At 42.9% G+C, this 16,318-nt stretch overlaps 1 protein-coding gene across 1 annotated transcript in view; it reads left to right on the top strand.

Moving 5' to 3' along the window:
• The first annotated feature begins 5,611 nt into the window (after nt 1-5,611).
• tmeff2a (transmembrane protein with EGF-like and two follistatin-like domains 2a) overlaps nt 5,612-16,318 on the top strand; it is a 120,056-nt gene continuing 109,349 nt past the window's right edge. The window contains exon 1 of the mRNA XM_084361522.1: nt 5,612-6,460. Within this exon, the coding sequence (XP_084217648.1) occupies nt 6,271-6,460 (190 nt within the window). The 5' untranslated portion in view covers nt 5,612-6,270. The remainder of the gene's footprint in view (nt 6,461-16,318) is intronic.

Genomic DNA, 16,318 nt, shown 5'->3' with positions numbered 1-16,318 from the left:
TGGTCCAAATCTTTTGAGTCGGACCGGAGACTCTTCAAAGATTCCTCTCTGCTTTTTGACTCGGCCTTACAGCCTCACATACAACCAAAGAACTCAACTGCTACTTTGTTTAAATCCCCTGCCGGTATAATAAAACCCTAAAAAGTGAACCCCTGTCTTATCTTAAGTCACCGCTCCCTTTCATGAATCACAGTGTGAACAGGGGCAACTGGCCTCTACTGCACATACCCAACGAGAACAACTTCTAGTGGTTTAACTGATGAACAGGGATGAACTGGGAATGAAAAATAGCCCTTTGACTCAAGCTATGCTCACGGACATGGCCTTGTGTTAAATAAGTTGTATTGAAAGCATGAGTTATGACCATGTGTTCAACAGCCTGATCATGACCCATGACCATTTAATAGCTTTCTTACACCCCGAATCAGTCTGAGCCACTTAACTGGGCCAGTGTTCAGTGTCAGATCTGCCAGTTGTTGAAAAATGTGTTTTTATTTCTTGTGCAATGTGTTGCATCAGCCAAAATGGTTAAATAGAGACCACCAATAAATGGCTGGTCTGGCTCAGTTGGCGGTTGCTTAATAAACCGAATTCTGGCCAGTAGTTTTTTTTTCCTTTCTCGATTTAGCTGGAATAAGGAGGACTCAGTTGAAGTTTGGCAGCTTTGTCACAGGTTTCATTGTTGCGAGCATGAACTAAAGAGTCCTCTCCACATCTGTGCGACCGGAGAAAAAGCACACACTTCAAATTAAGGTTTCTCTATGGCCTGTATAGAGAAAACCATTAATGGTCCTACTTTACTCCAGTTCCTCTTCCTATTATACTCCCATTTCACACACCAGATTATACACAAGGTTGCCTGGAAAGCAGCAACTGTACAGTATGCCCAAATGCTTCAGTGGACAAATGAAGACTGCTGGAAGCGAAGAGAGAAGCCTCGCTTTGAATTCCAAATTAGCGTGAGTACAAAGGCAGCCTTGGGTTGCCTCGCCACTATCTCGCTAGTTAGTCTCCTCTTTTCCTCTTCCTTGTCATAGTTTTAGGCTCACGCTAAAAATATTCTGTCATCTGGTGCTTTCACTGTCCTCACTCTGATTATGTAGCCTGACGAATTTTGAGGACAAACACTACACGTCTTGAAATTTGCATTCGCTATAAACAAATTTGATTTCCCTGCTACATACGTGCATACTGGGGACACAGCAGCAAATGAAAAAATTAGATAGAATATATATTCTATTTAATATATTTTTTTTGGTGTTTCTTTTAAACTGAAGTGAACACAAGGTCCTCTCACTACACTTGAATATCTTCCTGAGCATTCATCCAGATTTTGTGGCCTTCATCTGCAAATGGAGTTACAGCTCCCGCTACATATGTCCAACTTATAACATGTGACTGAAATTCCATTTTCAAGTCACGCATCTCCATCTGCCTATAAAAACAACGAGATGAAGCTTAGGCTTTTAGTTTGGACTTTCCTGTTTTATTTTGTAGGTTCCTCCGACATGTGTCAGGCTTTGTTTCCTGTCTCTTTCTCCTCTGTGATTGCCCTCATTGGTTTCAGCTTTAGCAGACACTTCTGTCTAAAGCAACTTACAGTAATTCATACAAACATATGTACATACACTGAGGGCAGTGGCTGCCATGCAATGTGTCGACCAGCATCTTGCCCAAGAACACTTTGACATGCAGACCAGGGGAATCGAACCAGTGACCTTCCGATAACAAGACGCTGGCTCTACCCGTGAGCCACAGCCGCGCGATTATTATTCGTTATTCCTGTGTATTTAGTTGTTGTGTTCTTCTCTTTCAGGTGTCAATCCATCTGTTTTTCTCCTTGTGTTGTGTCTGCTGCCTGTGTTCCCATCTGGCTTCCCTGAGCATTTTTAAATGTATGTATTTTCATATTTCCTTAGTTCTTTCCTTGCTTCTGCCTGTTTTCTTCTGTTTTTTGTCGCCTGCCAGTTTTTGATATCAGCTCGTCATTAAAGCTTGTTTCTACCTGCCTGGGGTTTTTTGATTTGGGTCCTCTTTCGCAAAAATCTGACACCTTCATCTTAGACTTTACTCCGACTAAACTATTATTTTAAAGGCCAATAATGAACCTGTGAACCTTCATGTACAATTTACTGAATGATTACACACATTTCTATGAAAGGAAAACATTATTTATTACCCTTGGAAAAACATCAATCAAGCAATCAATTTTTATTTGTATAGCGCCAATTCACAATTGATTGATTGATTGATTGATTAATTAATTAATTAATTAATTAAACATCAACTTTAACCAAGAATGGTTAGCCAAAACTGACACGTGCATCCTTTCAATGAGGCTGCTACAATCAGTATTTGTATACATGTATTGAGGACGGATCAAATGACTGTGAGTGTGTGAAATGTGTTGTTCAGAGTGAATTATCTCCCAACAATGCAGTTACTCTCAGCTCTACAGAGCATTTTAGCGTATTTTATTTCCTTTTTGTTTTACAACCTTCAGCTTTATTGTTTTGGGTCATTTCAACCGCTCTCGTCAGCACGATTCAGATACAGCAGCCAGCTGTATGCTCTAAAAACCCACAGTATGCTGCCTGCCTGAGAACAAACAGCATACAGGAAAAAAGTTAGCAACTAGGTGGTGAACATAGTGGAGCTTTTGGCATGTAAAGACAACTACCAGAGGAGCCGGTGCAGACTTACATTCATCAGGAGTCCAGAAACATGACTCCAGTGAATGCTAATGTTGATCAGTATCTGCGATGCGTAAATAATCAGCCACAGAATAAAGTGTTGGCAGTTAAGTTTTCGGCAAAACATAAACACAAGTCGCACGTATCATGTTGACATTTCCACAATATGTCTTAAATGTGTATGAGCTCACTTTCATGACAACTACGTGAGAAGGCTGCCAAACCAGTGACCACTGTTTGAGCCTGCGTTTCAACATTTTACGCTACAACCACTGGATTGTCTTGATGAGATGTCACAACATTTTTCTGTGTTTGTTGCGACAACACCAGGTATAATAAGCAAAATCATGATCTTTTCTGACCCTATCCAAGTTGTGTTTGTGCTAACGAGGCCATAAGCACAAAAACTGAACATAAAGAAATGTAAAGGTGCAACACGTCCCTGGTTTGCAAAAAAAAAAGACGTTTCATTGCCAACATTTATGCTGAGTGGGTTGAAATAATCCACTGTTTGCTAATTAGTTTGCAATATTAACATAAAAGGGGATAAAATGTCAGTGAGGTGTTTACAGCTTGAGTCCGCTGCCCCCAAGCGGCCAAAAAATCTATTAATGCAGCTTTAAACATTAAGCAAACACAAAGAAACATTAGCATTAATATTTACTTTGTGCTATTATCAGATCAGCCTGATTTTTTATTCTGATGTTATCATACAAAATGGTAACGTAGGTTTATGGTTCTGTACAGTTTTGCTGATTCTTTTTTTTAGGTGCGTCTGTATTGGGGAATGTGACTTGGTTGGATTCTCCGCTGCTCAGCACCTCGTTTATTTAAGGAAACACCTGTTGGTAATTAATCACAGAGGGGATCTGAAGTAGCGGCATACTAAACGTGTAGTTCACTCCTTTTTTTTTATGTAACTGCAATAAAATAGTGTTGATCTGTTCTGGTGTGCGCTGGAATATTAATTATTTTCTATCTACTGTGACCCTGTACTGGCTGCACCTAGAAGAAAAGCTGTGCACGGGGTGGCTCTCGTGATGAATCTGGTGTCTCTGAGCCGCTCCAGACTCGTCAAGTACAGCAGCTTTTCTACTTTCCTGAAGCTTTAAACTGTGACGCTCTACCTACCCCTCTGACATCAGTTTTGCAGGTGAAGGGCTCCATGGTCAAGTTAGCAATAATGAGTAATATACACGTCCGGTTGGACAGTGAGAAACAGTTCACATAGTCTGACATAGGTTTAGGAGAAGATCGGGTTCAAATAACTACATTCAGTTTCATACAGTATGTAAGTTACGGAAGAGACAAAAACTCTCACGTAGTTGACTTACGTAACATAAATTTTAAAAAAAAATCACTCTTGACTCTTGGTCACAAATGGGATGCACACCCTGATCTGCCGAGGTAAAGTCCTGTGACTGACCCACCCGAGCACCCCCTGACTCAGACTCTTCTCGCTCCTTATACTGCTGCACTACAGGGGCACTTCAACAAGTGATGCTAGAGGGTGTAGTAGAGAGCAACTGACCAGGCTGCTGTAATTGACATGTTGAGAGGGAGAACAGGCTGCTCTGGCCACATGAAGCCCTGATTTGGTTTCCACCAACACCTGCCGAAAAATCTCTTCTGCATCTATATGCTTGACTGTATTAAGCTGCCACTCTGTCTGCTGCTGGTTGGTGCTGGGCCGTTAGAGTACAATGTGTTTATCAGAGCATTTCCTGCTGTAAATGGTTCCCCGCGCGAGTCCTCGTTCGCTCGGTCATACAGTAAATGTACACGGGCTGTCAAACCGAAACAATGAGCTCAAAGGAGGGTGAAAACCTCTGTAGAAGGGCGGGGTTGAGTGATAATCCTCTTCCCTTCAGAGTTAATTCAAAGACAATATCCAAAATAATAAAACACTGAATTTATGAAATCAGGAATAGTAAGATACCCGTGTTGTGATTTTTTACTGCTGAGGATAACAGCACTGTTAGTGATTGACAGCCATGTGTAAATTCAATCATGATCGCCAACATCTCAGGACCTCTATCCCCTTCAAGCGCTGTCTATATGACTGGCCACAGATAAAAACCGGCTTGTCATGGAGCCAATTAGCTCAGACAAACGATGTAATGACATAATGATCCTTAAGTGAGAGGCAACAAAAGGTTTACTTATTTATAGTCAACTGCAGCTTTGCTTCCTTGGTATCATGAGGTCAAGTGTCTTTATAGTCGTGGCAGGGCTTAACAGCAACCCCTTTGTTTACTCTCAGGGCTTTTCCATGCTCATGGCTTCTAATTTCCTCGGTTCAAAGAGGGTAAGTGTTCTCAACCTGATGTCGGACTTGACCTCTTTAGACTTGCACGAATGCCGTAGACATTCTCGGGCTTTTCACGGGCCGAGAGCGTGTCGATTGCTAGCCGCGTCCTGCCCCTCGTGACGGCGTGAGTTTGCCCGACTGAAAAAAACTATGCGAATATAATATCGAGGTCTCTTTGGATCGCTTGCGGGCAGGGGACCCAGGAATAGGCGTCGGTGTCGTTTCAAAGCCGAGCAATTATCCCAGGCCGGGGCTGGACGAATCGATTCCTGCAGACTTGTTTTTAAATGCTCCCGGCCAATTATAGAGGCCATCCCCCCCCCATACAGCCTATCTGCGGTGGAAGCATCGCCAACTGATAGGAGGACCGGGCCTGGAGCACTCTGTCTTTCTTCTCCTTTTTCTTTTTCTTCAAATTTTTTTTTTATCTCTCTTTCTGTCTTCTTCTCTCTCTCTTTTGCCTACTCCACCAGTGAGATATTCCAATTATGAAGGAGGAGCACACCCCCCTCCTCTTCCTCCTCTCCCTCCTCTCCCTCCCTCTTCGCATCATACTCCATGTGATCATAACCAAGGTGGAACCAGCTGCTGGTGAGAGAGGAGAGAGAGAGAGAGAGAGTGTCACACACTACTCTCTGCGCCTCTGAACGCAGCGCACATACAAAGTGAACGGGAGGACCGCTCAGCTTCGTGCTCGCCTGCCTCACCCGTGGATACTATTACACAACTGCCGTCGACTTCCACAAAAAACAAAAAAAACAACAACCCCCCTCTCCGCTGGATACTCTAGCCACATCCTCTCAGTTTTTACAGTTTTTATCACCTCCTTTTTTTTTTTTTTTTTTTGTACACCACCCTCTTGTTTTCTTCTTTCCCCATCTTTGCTCTCCCCACCTCTCCACGCTCGTCCTCATCCTTGAGCATCCTTCCCTTTCCCCTCCTCGCAAGTCTTCTCGCCTGCCTGGCTAACTTTTCCACCCGACTCCATCCCACACAACCTCCTCCATCCTCCTCCCCAGTCCCTCCTCTTATTGCAGCAGCGGCAGCGGCAGGAGGAGAAGCAGCAGCCTCTCCTGGAAATCGGGCGGAACCCATTTGGTCAGTCTTACACGGGGAGTACTACTGCTACATGGGGCGCACGGTCTCGCACGGAAAATGCTCCGCTGTCGGTCTCTAGGCGCCCCGCTGAACCTGCCGGGATCGGAGTTGTCGGTGCGCGTCTGCGTCTCTTCCCCACCTCGCCTGTGCTGTCGGGACCAGTGAGATATGGGTCTGTGCGTGGCGGCGCAGGCACCGCTCGAGGAGCCCCGGCGGCTGCGCCAGTGGAGCGGGACGGCGGGAGGCTGGCTCCGGATCACCCTCGTCTCATTCCTCGCCACTTTACCTGTGGAGCAGCTGCGCGCCTTCCCGTCCTCCCTCAGCGACTGCCAGACGCCGACCGGCTGGAACTGCTCCGGTGAGAGTCTCGCACCACGCAAGGCAGAGTTTGCAGGCTGTTGTTTTGTGCTTCATGTAAAAGCGTTAAGAGGAGTGGATCAAAGTTTAGAAGAGCTCCTCATGTTTTTATTATTATGTCTTGTCCAGCAGCTGTGTCTGGGGGGGTTTATTGTGTCGGCTGCAGATACACTGCATAGCCCCGTGGCGAGAGGATGCAGAGTTTTTCTTTTTTTTTTGGAGAGGGGGGTCTGTGAGTTTGCCTCGGAGCATGACAGCGAGCCATTCACCGCCGATCATGTCAGAATAATCAGTCGGCAGGCAGAGGGGGGGTGATCGATGATTTGTTTCGATCCGAACAGCAACAGTGAGGATCTTTTTTTTATTTATTTTTTTATAAACGAGACATTTAGCAGAGAGAGAGAGGGGAGGTGTGTGGGGGGCGCGCAACGTGATGTGCGCCACAACAATCATTCCAACACTTGGGCTTTTACGCGACAGACGCTGGCGTTAAGTCAGCAATAGGAAGACTTCAGGGTGTTCAATCCAACAAAACGTGCTGGAAAAATCTAGTTTTATTGTCTTATTAGACATTTTAACCAAGTGCTACTTTAAATATAAATGTAGTCGTTTCCTTTATTAGGCCATCGAGCTGTAAACTTGTTTTCTCTCTTCGGGTGCCCAAAGCGATAAAAAAAAAAGAAGGAGCGGACCGGGCTGCAGAGCACAGAGACACGGAGAGACACAGAGAGACACTCAGAGAGAGAGAGAGAGAGAGAGAGAGAGAGAGAGAGAGAGCCTCCCTTTTGTAAATCAGCCGACTGTGCCGCCATATATTTCCCCTGTCGCCTGTCCAAGTCTGAACCCTTAAAATAGCTCCGAGCCGATTTCCACACTGAACTCACGGGCAGGCAGCGGTATTGATATTATAGCTCATAAACAGCCACGCACACGTCGATATGGAAGTCATGAGTGCCCCGGTTTTTGCAGGCTGGAGCTGAGGAAGCAGTGTTGAGATGTTAACAGAGAGATTATCAGTGAAGTCTATGTCAGGACACAGGGAGCTCATCTGGATATCAAAGTTTTTAAATGAATTTGATTATGTTAATAGGCTCATGAAGAAGCTGATTAAAACACACACAAGACCAGAGGAGAATTTTATTATTGTTATTATTATTATTATTATTAAAGGAGCACTATGTAGTTTTGGGAATCAGAAGAATGCCTAAACAAACTGACCTTAAAGGACAATTTCATGCTGTTTTACTTTGTTTATATGTGGCGGACCCTGCCACCTTTCCAGCTTCAAACAGTGTTCTGAGGACCTGATTCGTCTTGTTTATCAGTTATGTAAAAAAATACATATTTATGAGTTTGTATTATCACCTTGTTTGAATTTCTTCTCCAGAACTACATAATGCCCCTTTAAGATGTGAAACATCTGGGAGGTTGCAGTCATGGTTTTAAGGAGGCTCTGGAGGGATTTCACAGATAGTTTTCATGTAGTTTAAAGTCTTGTAGTGATGAGTTACCTCGTGTGTTTTAATGTGGCTTTGCAGGGATTCACCCTGGTGTTTAAGCATATGTTTATTCAGATCCCTCCAGTCGCATGGATCACCATATGTGTTGCATCGGAGCGCCGCTTTGTGCTGCTGCTGCAGCCTCCGCTGCTGCTGATGGTGCCGATGATTTGCTTGTAATGATGGATAATGGTACACATCCTGTCCAGATACACACTCTCGCCTACCTTGCCTCCCCACTTCCTGACACACTCTCATACGCATTTTCGACAAAAGGCTTTTATCAAACACGCCTTGAGGAAGCTTAAGTGCATATGCTGCGAAAAATGCATGCACGCCCGGCACCAATTAGAATTAATAGAAGAGAACAAGTGGCACGTGGTCCGTCATGAGAAAAGATAAACCCTTTTTCTTTCAGTGACGATAGAGAAAAAAAACAGACTAATTGCTCAGGGCTTAATTATCCACACTTGCTGTGTATCGTGCACTTCAACAACAGCACTAATGTATGACAGTTTTCAGTCCAAGGAGAACAAGGCAGACTGGGAAGCAGTTCAGTGATGAGTTCGGTGTCACTTCACTGCTAAGATACACATAATTACGGGCATTGTAGTGCCGTAATGGAAAACGGGGATGGGTCAGTAGTTTCAGCAGTGCCGCCTTTGAACAAGTCGTGAATGAGATTCTGTTCCGTGGAGTAAAATAGAGGAGGGAAAAAAAACTTGGTTTGACAGAGATTGTCATTCTGTTCGCTTTGCATCTGCGGACGGCCATGAACAAGTGCCACTGAAGGCTCCGCCGAGGCAGAACAGAGGAGCCCAACATGATCTTGACACTAAGTTAACCGTTGTTTGGTTGTATGAGTCGTGCATCAGTGAATGTGGAGCAGAAAAGAGAATTTGTTCACGCTTTCATGCTGTATATTCCTGCAAATAAGCCAAATATCTGGGTGTTATATTTGGATATGGGAACTTGTAATCTACACATAGGAAGTGCCAAAGAAAAGCTTCACTAGACTAAACCTTTATGTTAAGAATTTCCCACTTCTTGAATACATTTCTGTCCTTTCAATAGGTAATGAGCAAAGGAGAGAGATACGCTTTTAGCCCCTTTTCACTGAAGACATGTCACAGTAAGAAAAACAGGTGTAAATAATAATAATTAATGATGGCATGCTGGCTCACTCCGGTATTAACAGAGCCTTTAGCTGCCTAATGCTCCATGATGTTCACTAGCTAGTCACTGAATGTTTCTCTCAGTTTGTCAGAATCACAGTTGGACTACAGGGCGAGATACCGGACGCAAAGATGGCGCCCGTTCAGTCCAATGAGACTTGCTCGCCTGGCTCGTGGGTTTACTTCTTGGTTATGCACAAGGAATCTAAAAAAGAAGGGAGGGTCATTACGTCGCTGGCTCCTGCTATGGTGCCAGACAGCTGTATGGAAGTCTATGGGAGATTCATGCAGAAACACACTATAGCTCAACGTATCTTCTGATGAAGAAACGCCTCCGGAAAATGAAAGAACTTCAGAGAGTAGGCTAACCACTGATTTTGTCGTCGTTCATCCTTTGACTTTGTGTAGGAAAGGCTCCTGTTCGCAGTGCATTTGCTGTCTCATCAGCGATATTTGGCTGGAACTGCCCCATTTGGTCACGATATTATCAGCGCTGTGAATCATTTGGATGAACGAATCAGTGGTTTGCCTCCTCTCTGAAGCGTGCTCTTCCATTTTGTGGAGGCATTTCTTCTTTAGAAATCAAACAACGCAGATATGTTGGGTTTTTTAGTGTGTTCAACACAGCTGTCACCACAATCTGGCACCAGAGCAAGAATCAGTGAAATATTGACCTTTCGTTCTTTTTTAGGGTCCTTGGTTATGCGGCCCAGTGACTATGCACAGTAGTGTTTTTCCCTCTGAGCCCATAGACTTCACATGGTGATTACGTCAAAGATTTTTTTTTTCATTTCTATGCTCAGTTCGTGGAAAGTTTTACAAATATGAACCCTCCATGGATCCAGAAATTCATGATAAGAAGAGTCATAATTCACCTTGTTTCTCTTCTGTAATGATTGTCTATGGGGAAATAGCTTTTTTTGGGCTGCAGGGGAATTTATGGCTACAATCCCGTGAGCTGCTACTGGGCAAAATTGGAAGCAAAGGCTGAGCAGCACTGCCGTATCTGGCTCAGGATAATAGATTCATGATCAGAGTTTTATTGCAACTGTTTATTGCAAACAGCTGCCTGCTGCTGGGAGCTATGCTCATGAGAGCGGTGAGACTACCAAAATGCTACAGTTGCTGGCTGTCAAAAACCAAAACGATGAGCTGAAAGACGCTAAAACGCAGGGTCGAGTGATATCAGTACGAGCAAAACCTGTCACTAGCTCACAGTCATTTGCTCCATTTTTTAGTATAGGAAAATACCGTTAAAGGACTAATTTGCAAGAAAGTTGACATCTGAGTCCCAACTCGTCAGATACTGATGACCGATGAAAAATCAACTTTCTCATCGGACCTTTAAGTGCAGCTTTAATGCTTTTATTAAACCAACTACTCAACAAAAATCAAATCAGCAATATGGTAAGTGAGGTCGTGTGGTGATGGTCATATACGGGCATGCGAACGCTGCTTCTCTAATGAAGTTTCTGTATATGTAAATGAACACAAAGTCAACTCTTTTGAAAACAAATTGGACGGGGTTTAATATTCATCCAGCACAGTTGACTGTGTTTTCAACATTTTGTGTAATTATCACAGTCAAACCATTGGTGGCATTTTGCCTGTAATATTTTGGCTTGTACCACTTTAGATAAATGAGCGAAGTCTGTGTTATCTGTAATAGGTGCACTCGCAGACTTTGGCCCAAAATCAGCTTGTGTCTTTTTGCCATTTTATTCATCCACATTACAAACAAATTGAAGCAGAGAATGTTAATTTTCATCTCTCGCTGACTGCCCCCCTAAGTAGCAGTTTCAGTCCGCCTAATTCAGTTTCATTTTTAACAGAATCAAAACAGTTTCCCAGTGTTGTGTTGGTGGTACTGTATGAATTTATTTACCCCTATACCTTACATCTCCTGTGGGAGTATTTCTGTGCCACAATCCCTTCTTGACTGAATCCCCCCCCCCGGCTATTGTTAACTCTGAAAGGCCATGTGATGCTTTGATAGTTGAAGTGACAGGGATGAGTGCAGAATATGCAAAGCCCCCTGTAAATCCCATCAAGTGGAGTGAATTACCAGTAGTCTGGAGAGAATTGGCCATCTGCTTCCAAGATTTGTCAAGACGGAGGTCAAAAGTACTTCTCTTGCATGCCGGTCCGCACCTCAAACAGAAAACAGGGACAGAATGCTGTGAATTACGTGCCAAGGCAGTGTCGGAGAGGACTAATCAAAGAGGGGTCAGAAGTTACTAATTAGAAACTGGTTGCAAAGAGCGAGATTTAAAGGCTGTTTAACAGAAAATGTTTTATTTTCCCATTCAGAAAAACCACCTTGGAAGAGTTGCTTTAATTAAAGTTCACTGTCACAGCTCACTGGGACATTATGATGATGTGAGTGCTTTTAGTGCTCAGAGTTATTGTGCCTTTTAATAAGCTAATAATGAGGGCGCTCTCTAGAACAAACATTTCAAAACCTGTTGCGATGTTATAGAACAAAAAAAAAAAGCACCGAAAGAGAGAGGTCAAGGAAGGATGTCTCACCGCTGTGGTTGTTCAACCTTCATTATTAATTTAGTGCTACTTAATTATTGATCAGTACAATGCTTAAAACAGGGCGGGAGGACTCTTTCTTCTTAGTGTTGTGAAATTCCAGGTAGGTAGGTGGGGATGCATTTGGCTGACAAGCTCTCTCTTTTAGACAAGTAAGTGCTTCGCTTGCCATCTTAATCGTTAGCATACAAACATTACCTTTTCAATATTTGATGTTTGCCAGCTTGTTTTCGTTAATTATTCAGCTGACTGTAATCTCCTCCTGGAACGACGGGGGCAGGGGCAGGAAGTGTACGTTTCCTAGGCCTCTGACACGGTGCAACCTGGCCCCGCGCACCGGACTGTATCAGCCAACACCCGTGAACACCGAGCTGAAAGACGGCTCAAGAGTGGAGGATTTCATTCGAATTGGTGTGTTTATAGATTTTAAAAAAGTACATTAACAGACACAAGAAAAAAAAACAAACAAAGAAAACAAATCAATAAGTAGCACCAGACCTCGTGATAAAAACCACAAAGATGGCCAGTAAACAATGATATCATCATATTAAATGTTGATATTAACTATATTAATGCCACAGAATCCTTTATCATCAAGATATTTTCCAGTATCTCTTATAATCGCCCTCTTTAAATGTTAAAACATTAAAGAGCTGCAACTTCTAGCGAGAATTACTGTTTCGTGGTGTTCAGGTTTCATGGAAATTCAGTTTTGAGAAGTTTTTTACAGGCCATAAAAGCAAAAACTGTTGTTTTTCTTGGAGTTGGTTTCCCCTCACACTTCGTTTCAGTGTGTCCAGTCAACTGTGAGTTTGACTTTTTTTTAACCGTTTTTCATAATGGCATAAATTTCCACAGGAAGAGAAATGCCCTTATTGTTTGTGCCCGTATCCAGCACAACTGCCAGAATCATGTTGGCAACGTGCGTTTCTGCAAACCACGGAGAGCGCTTGAAGTGGAAAAAAAAATAAGTGCCTAATAAGTCCACCCTTTCACATGTTGGCGAGCGCGTGCGATGATCTGTGGGGAGGGGTTTCAAGCTTGTGTGTCTGTGTGTGAGTCTGCTCATCCCTGAGGAATAAATTGGCCTACGTGAAAACATAATCACAAACAGCAGTGATTCTATTTCTAATAGATTATCAGTATGTTTTCTTGCCTGATTCACTTGTGGCACGCAGAATAAACACAGCAGATGCTGAAGCGATCACTGCAGATTGTGAGTAGGCCTCGGAGCGCCCGTCTAAACAGCCCCGTTGGTTGGGCACCAAAAGGAAGCGGGCAGCGCTGCGGTGCACCTTGTGTCACTTGCGCCTCCCTGGTTCGATATGGAAAGGACAGAAAAGAGCACTTGGAGCTTGTGTGAACTGCCAGTATTGTATAACTGCCCGGCTTTCAGTCAAAATATCAGTCTTTTGTTGCCACGAACACGACTGTTTCACATGTACCAACGTTGAAAACGCAGCCTCGAACTGTCTTGGCAGCCTTCTTGCTTGTAACTCCACCACCATCACTTCAACCTCCAGATACGTCCGGTCATAAACATGTAATGAGGACATGATGTGACACGTTTTGTAGGAATCTCAATGTTGCACATCGCCTATGACACATACAAATGTGAACGTATCGGTGGTTTGCAGCCAATACTTAGAATGACCTTGAGTCATGACTACACTGTGTACTGTCTGATGTTTGATAGTAAACTTTACATCATTGTGAAGTAAAATGTCACAGTGTTATGTATCTACAGCTAACATAGGTAGGTACCGTTAGCTATAACATTAGCTATCATTAGCGAGCAACAATCACTCACCAAGTCACCTGCCCAGTTGTCTGATGGTTCTCCTCACACGTCAACTCAGTTTCTCCTCATTGTTTCTTCTAACCTTTGTCTGCTTCCTGTTCCTCAGTGACCAGAAAGGCTCTTAAAACTGTGGTCATCACCGGTGTGAAAACGAGCTTCACAATCAGTAGTTTTATTGACGAACTTGACCCAGTGTTGCTGCTCTCCCTTATGTGATGTGACATCCAATTTTGACCTACCTGACAAAAATGTCACTTAAATGTACATATATATGTATATATTAGAAACTGATTATATAAATGCACTTGCTAGATAACTTTGCCAGACACCAATGAAATAAAAAGTCCTGACTCTGAATCAGGGTTCAGTATTTAACAGTTAAGACATTGCCGCAGTATTTCACACCATAATTAATAATAGATTTTTTCACTTATCAAGACTTTTTTTGATATTCAGCACTTCCAAGACTGGTTTCCATCAAAAAGATGAAACGATACCGACAGTTATGGTTGATTCATGTCTGTCAGTGATTATATATCAGCACACTGGAAATGCTTATCTTGAAAGACCATTCTTTGTTGTTCAGACATGATTTAAAGTTTGGGGGGGATCAAGCCCAAGAGTCGGAAGGAAATAGGAAAGTGTTTTGCAGCGTTAACTGTCACTTTTCTCATTTTTTCCATTTTACTACACAGGCACTCTATTTATTTCAGCTTTTTTTTTCCGACAGGCACTCTGAGTTTCAGCTCAGAAATGGATCCCAGGTGTAAGAGATGGAACAATAACAGTAAATGTTTTACTTTGTTAAATGGTGTGGATGTGAATGCTACAGCCTGAAATCTCAATGGGTGTGCACAGCTGTCAGGGTTAGTGTCTTTACCTGCTCAACGGAAAACGATTTGTGTCTGGATAAACCTAGAAAATGGCAAAGGAGCTATTGAACAAAAAAATCCAATTATCATGTTGAGATTTAAACTACGCTTTAAACTGTTTTATACAATAACTTTAAATCTCTGTTTCACTCTCCAGGCAAATCTCCCTGACAGCCCTTATTTTAGCCTTTGACTTGTGTTCATGTTGTCAGCATTGAGAAATTGCTTTGTCACAACAAATCTTGTTGATAGTGATGCTGATGTGCTCCAAACATATGCACTCATGTTGCAGAAATCCAAACAGCTGCTACTTAAGAGACATCGGGAAAAGCAAAAGCCAAATTCGTTTTATGGGTTAAAGACATACATCACTCGGAAGATGAAAACTAACTTGCACGTCAGGGCGATTGTGTTTTGAAGTTTATTGCATTCCCAAAGCACGTAACTGACAAGCGTGAAAAATTACCTCTCAGGTTGTACCAGTACTGTAAATCTATATTTGTACTTGCTTTGAGGCAATCATTGTCATATAACTAATTGAGATTTCTGCAGAATGTTCTTTGAAGCTCAAGCCCTGGTGGCCCCGAGGTGATCATCTGGGACATTTATTCTATTATGCTTTATACTTGTTTCCATCAGATGCTTGACGTCCATAACAAAAGCTGATATGTCGCTAGCGTCCTTGTAAACAGTTCATAGAAAGAATGTCTTTTGTTTTTCTCGTGTCGGCAAAGCCTGACAACATTTCCGATTTTTACCCCTACCCTTCCATTTTCGAGTGCCCCCCAGAACAGAGTTACAAGGTGTAGCGGTTATATAATACTTTTTACTTTTATACTTTAAGTACCTTTCAAAGCCTGCAGTATCTGTGCTTCTACTTGAGTAGAGAATGTGTTTTGCCACCTGTGTTTATGTGCTAACGTTAGCTACCCATGCACCTGCCAGTCTGCACTGATATTAGAGGAGTGATACCGAGTGCAGGAACTTCGCTGCTGGACTTCAGCGACATATGCCATCAAAGGGGTGCAACACTGAAAAACGTCAATAACAATGTAACGTTGGCTAGCTGGCTAATTAGCTGCCAGATATCAGCACACAAGTAGTTTTTGTTTTATGCTTGTTTTAAATAAAAGGACCATAAAGTTCTCATAACCTTCAGTTGGAAGTGCACCTCTGAAAACCTCCATTTGGAGGGCGTGGTAGCCCTACCCCTCTATTCCAACAGGAATTGGGACACCCTACTCCTCGGCATGAACACACAAAACAAAAGGGTAGGGCTAAGTGGTATAGGGTTAATTGTTTTATTGGGATTGAGCCAAAGTGTCCTTTTTACATGTATGTTTAAGTCCTCATTGCATACTGTTCTTCTATCTTAAATGATTGTTTACAAATCAAGCATGTATTCGTCTTGTTCTCCGGCTGATGTCCAAGCTGCACATCTGTTTCTTTGCAAAGAAGACATTTTAATGGCATGACGACAAGCCACATTCTGTCTTCTTCCTTTCATATAAAAACAGTTGCTTCTTTTTTTTTTTTTTTTTTATGATTTTCCATAGCCCGCTGTCCAGGAGACCTTGAATAAAATGCGAAGATATCAAACATCACATTAGTAGCCTGGAGCAATTTCACAACATTTCCCGTCTAACAAAGAGTCCGCCAGCTGGTGTGAGAAGGATCTGATATTTTCCAATCATTTGTATACACCTTAGCCAGTAGCATGATTGTGATCATAACAATGCCTCTCTCCAGTGAGTGTTTTCAACATGTCACTAGCCTACAGGGGTGCCAATTTTTTTGTGGCTTTCCAGATTGCTTCTTATGGCTCTCTTGGGGCTAAGGGCTTTGTTCCATCCATGCACTCCAAATGTCGAGACCTCTCATGTCACTGCTCTTGGCTCGATGATTGCATATTTGCACAGAGAGCTCGTGCTTTATGGTCATTCAGGACCCTGGCAAATAGCAGGTTGGTTTTAG

This window comes from Pagrus pagrus, assembly GCF_965226575.1.
Source record: "Pagrus pagrus genome assembly, chromosome: 9".
NCBI lineage: Eukaryota > Metazoa > Chordata > Actinopteri > Spariformes > Sparidae > Pagrus > Pagrus pagrus.
Note: the sequence above shows the minus strand (reverse complement) of the source record. Positions and strands in the feature narration are given on the sequence as shown.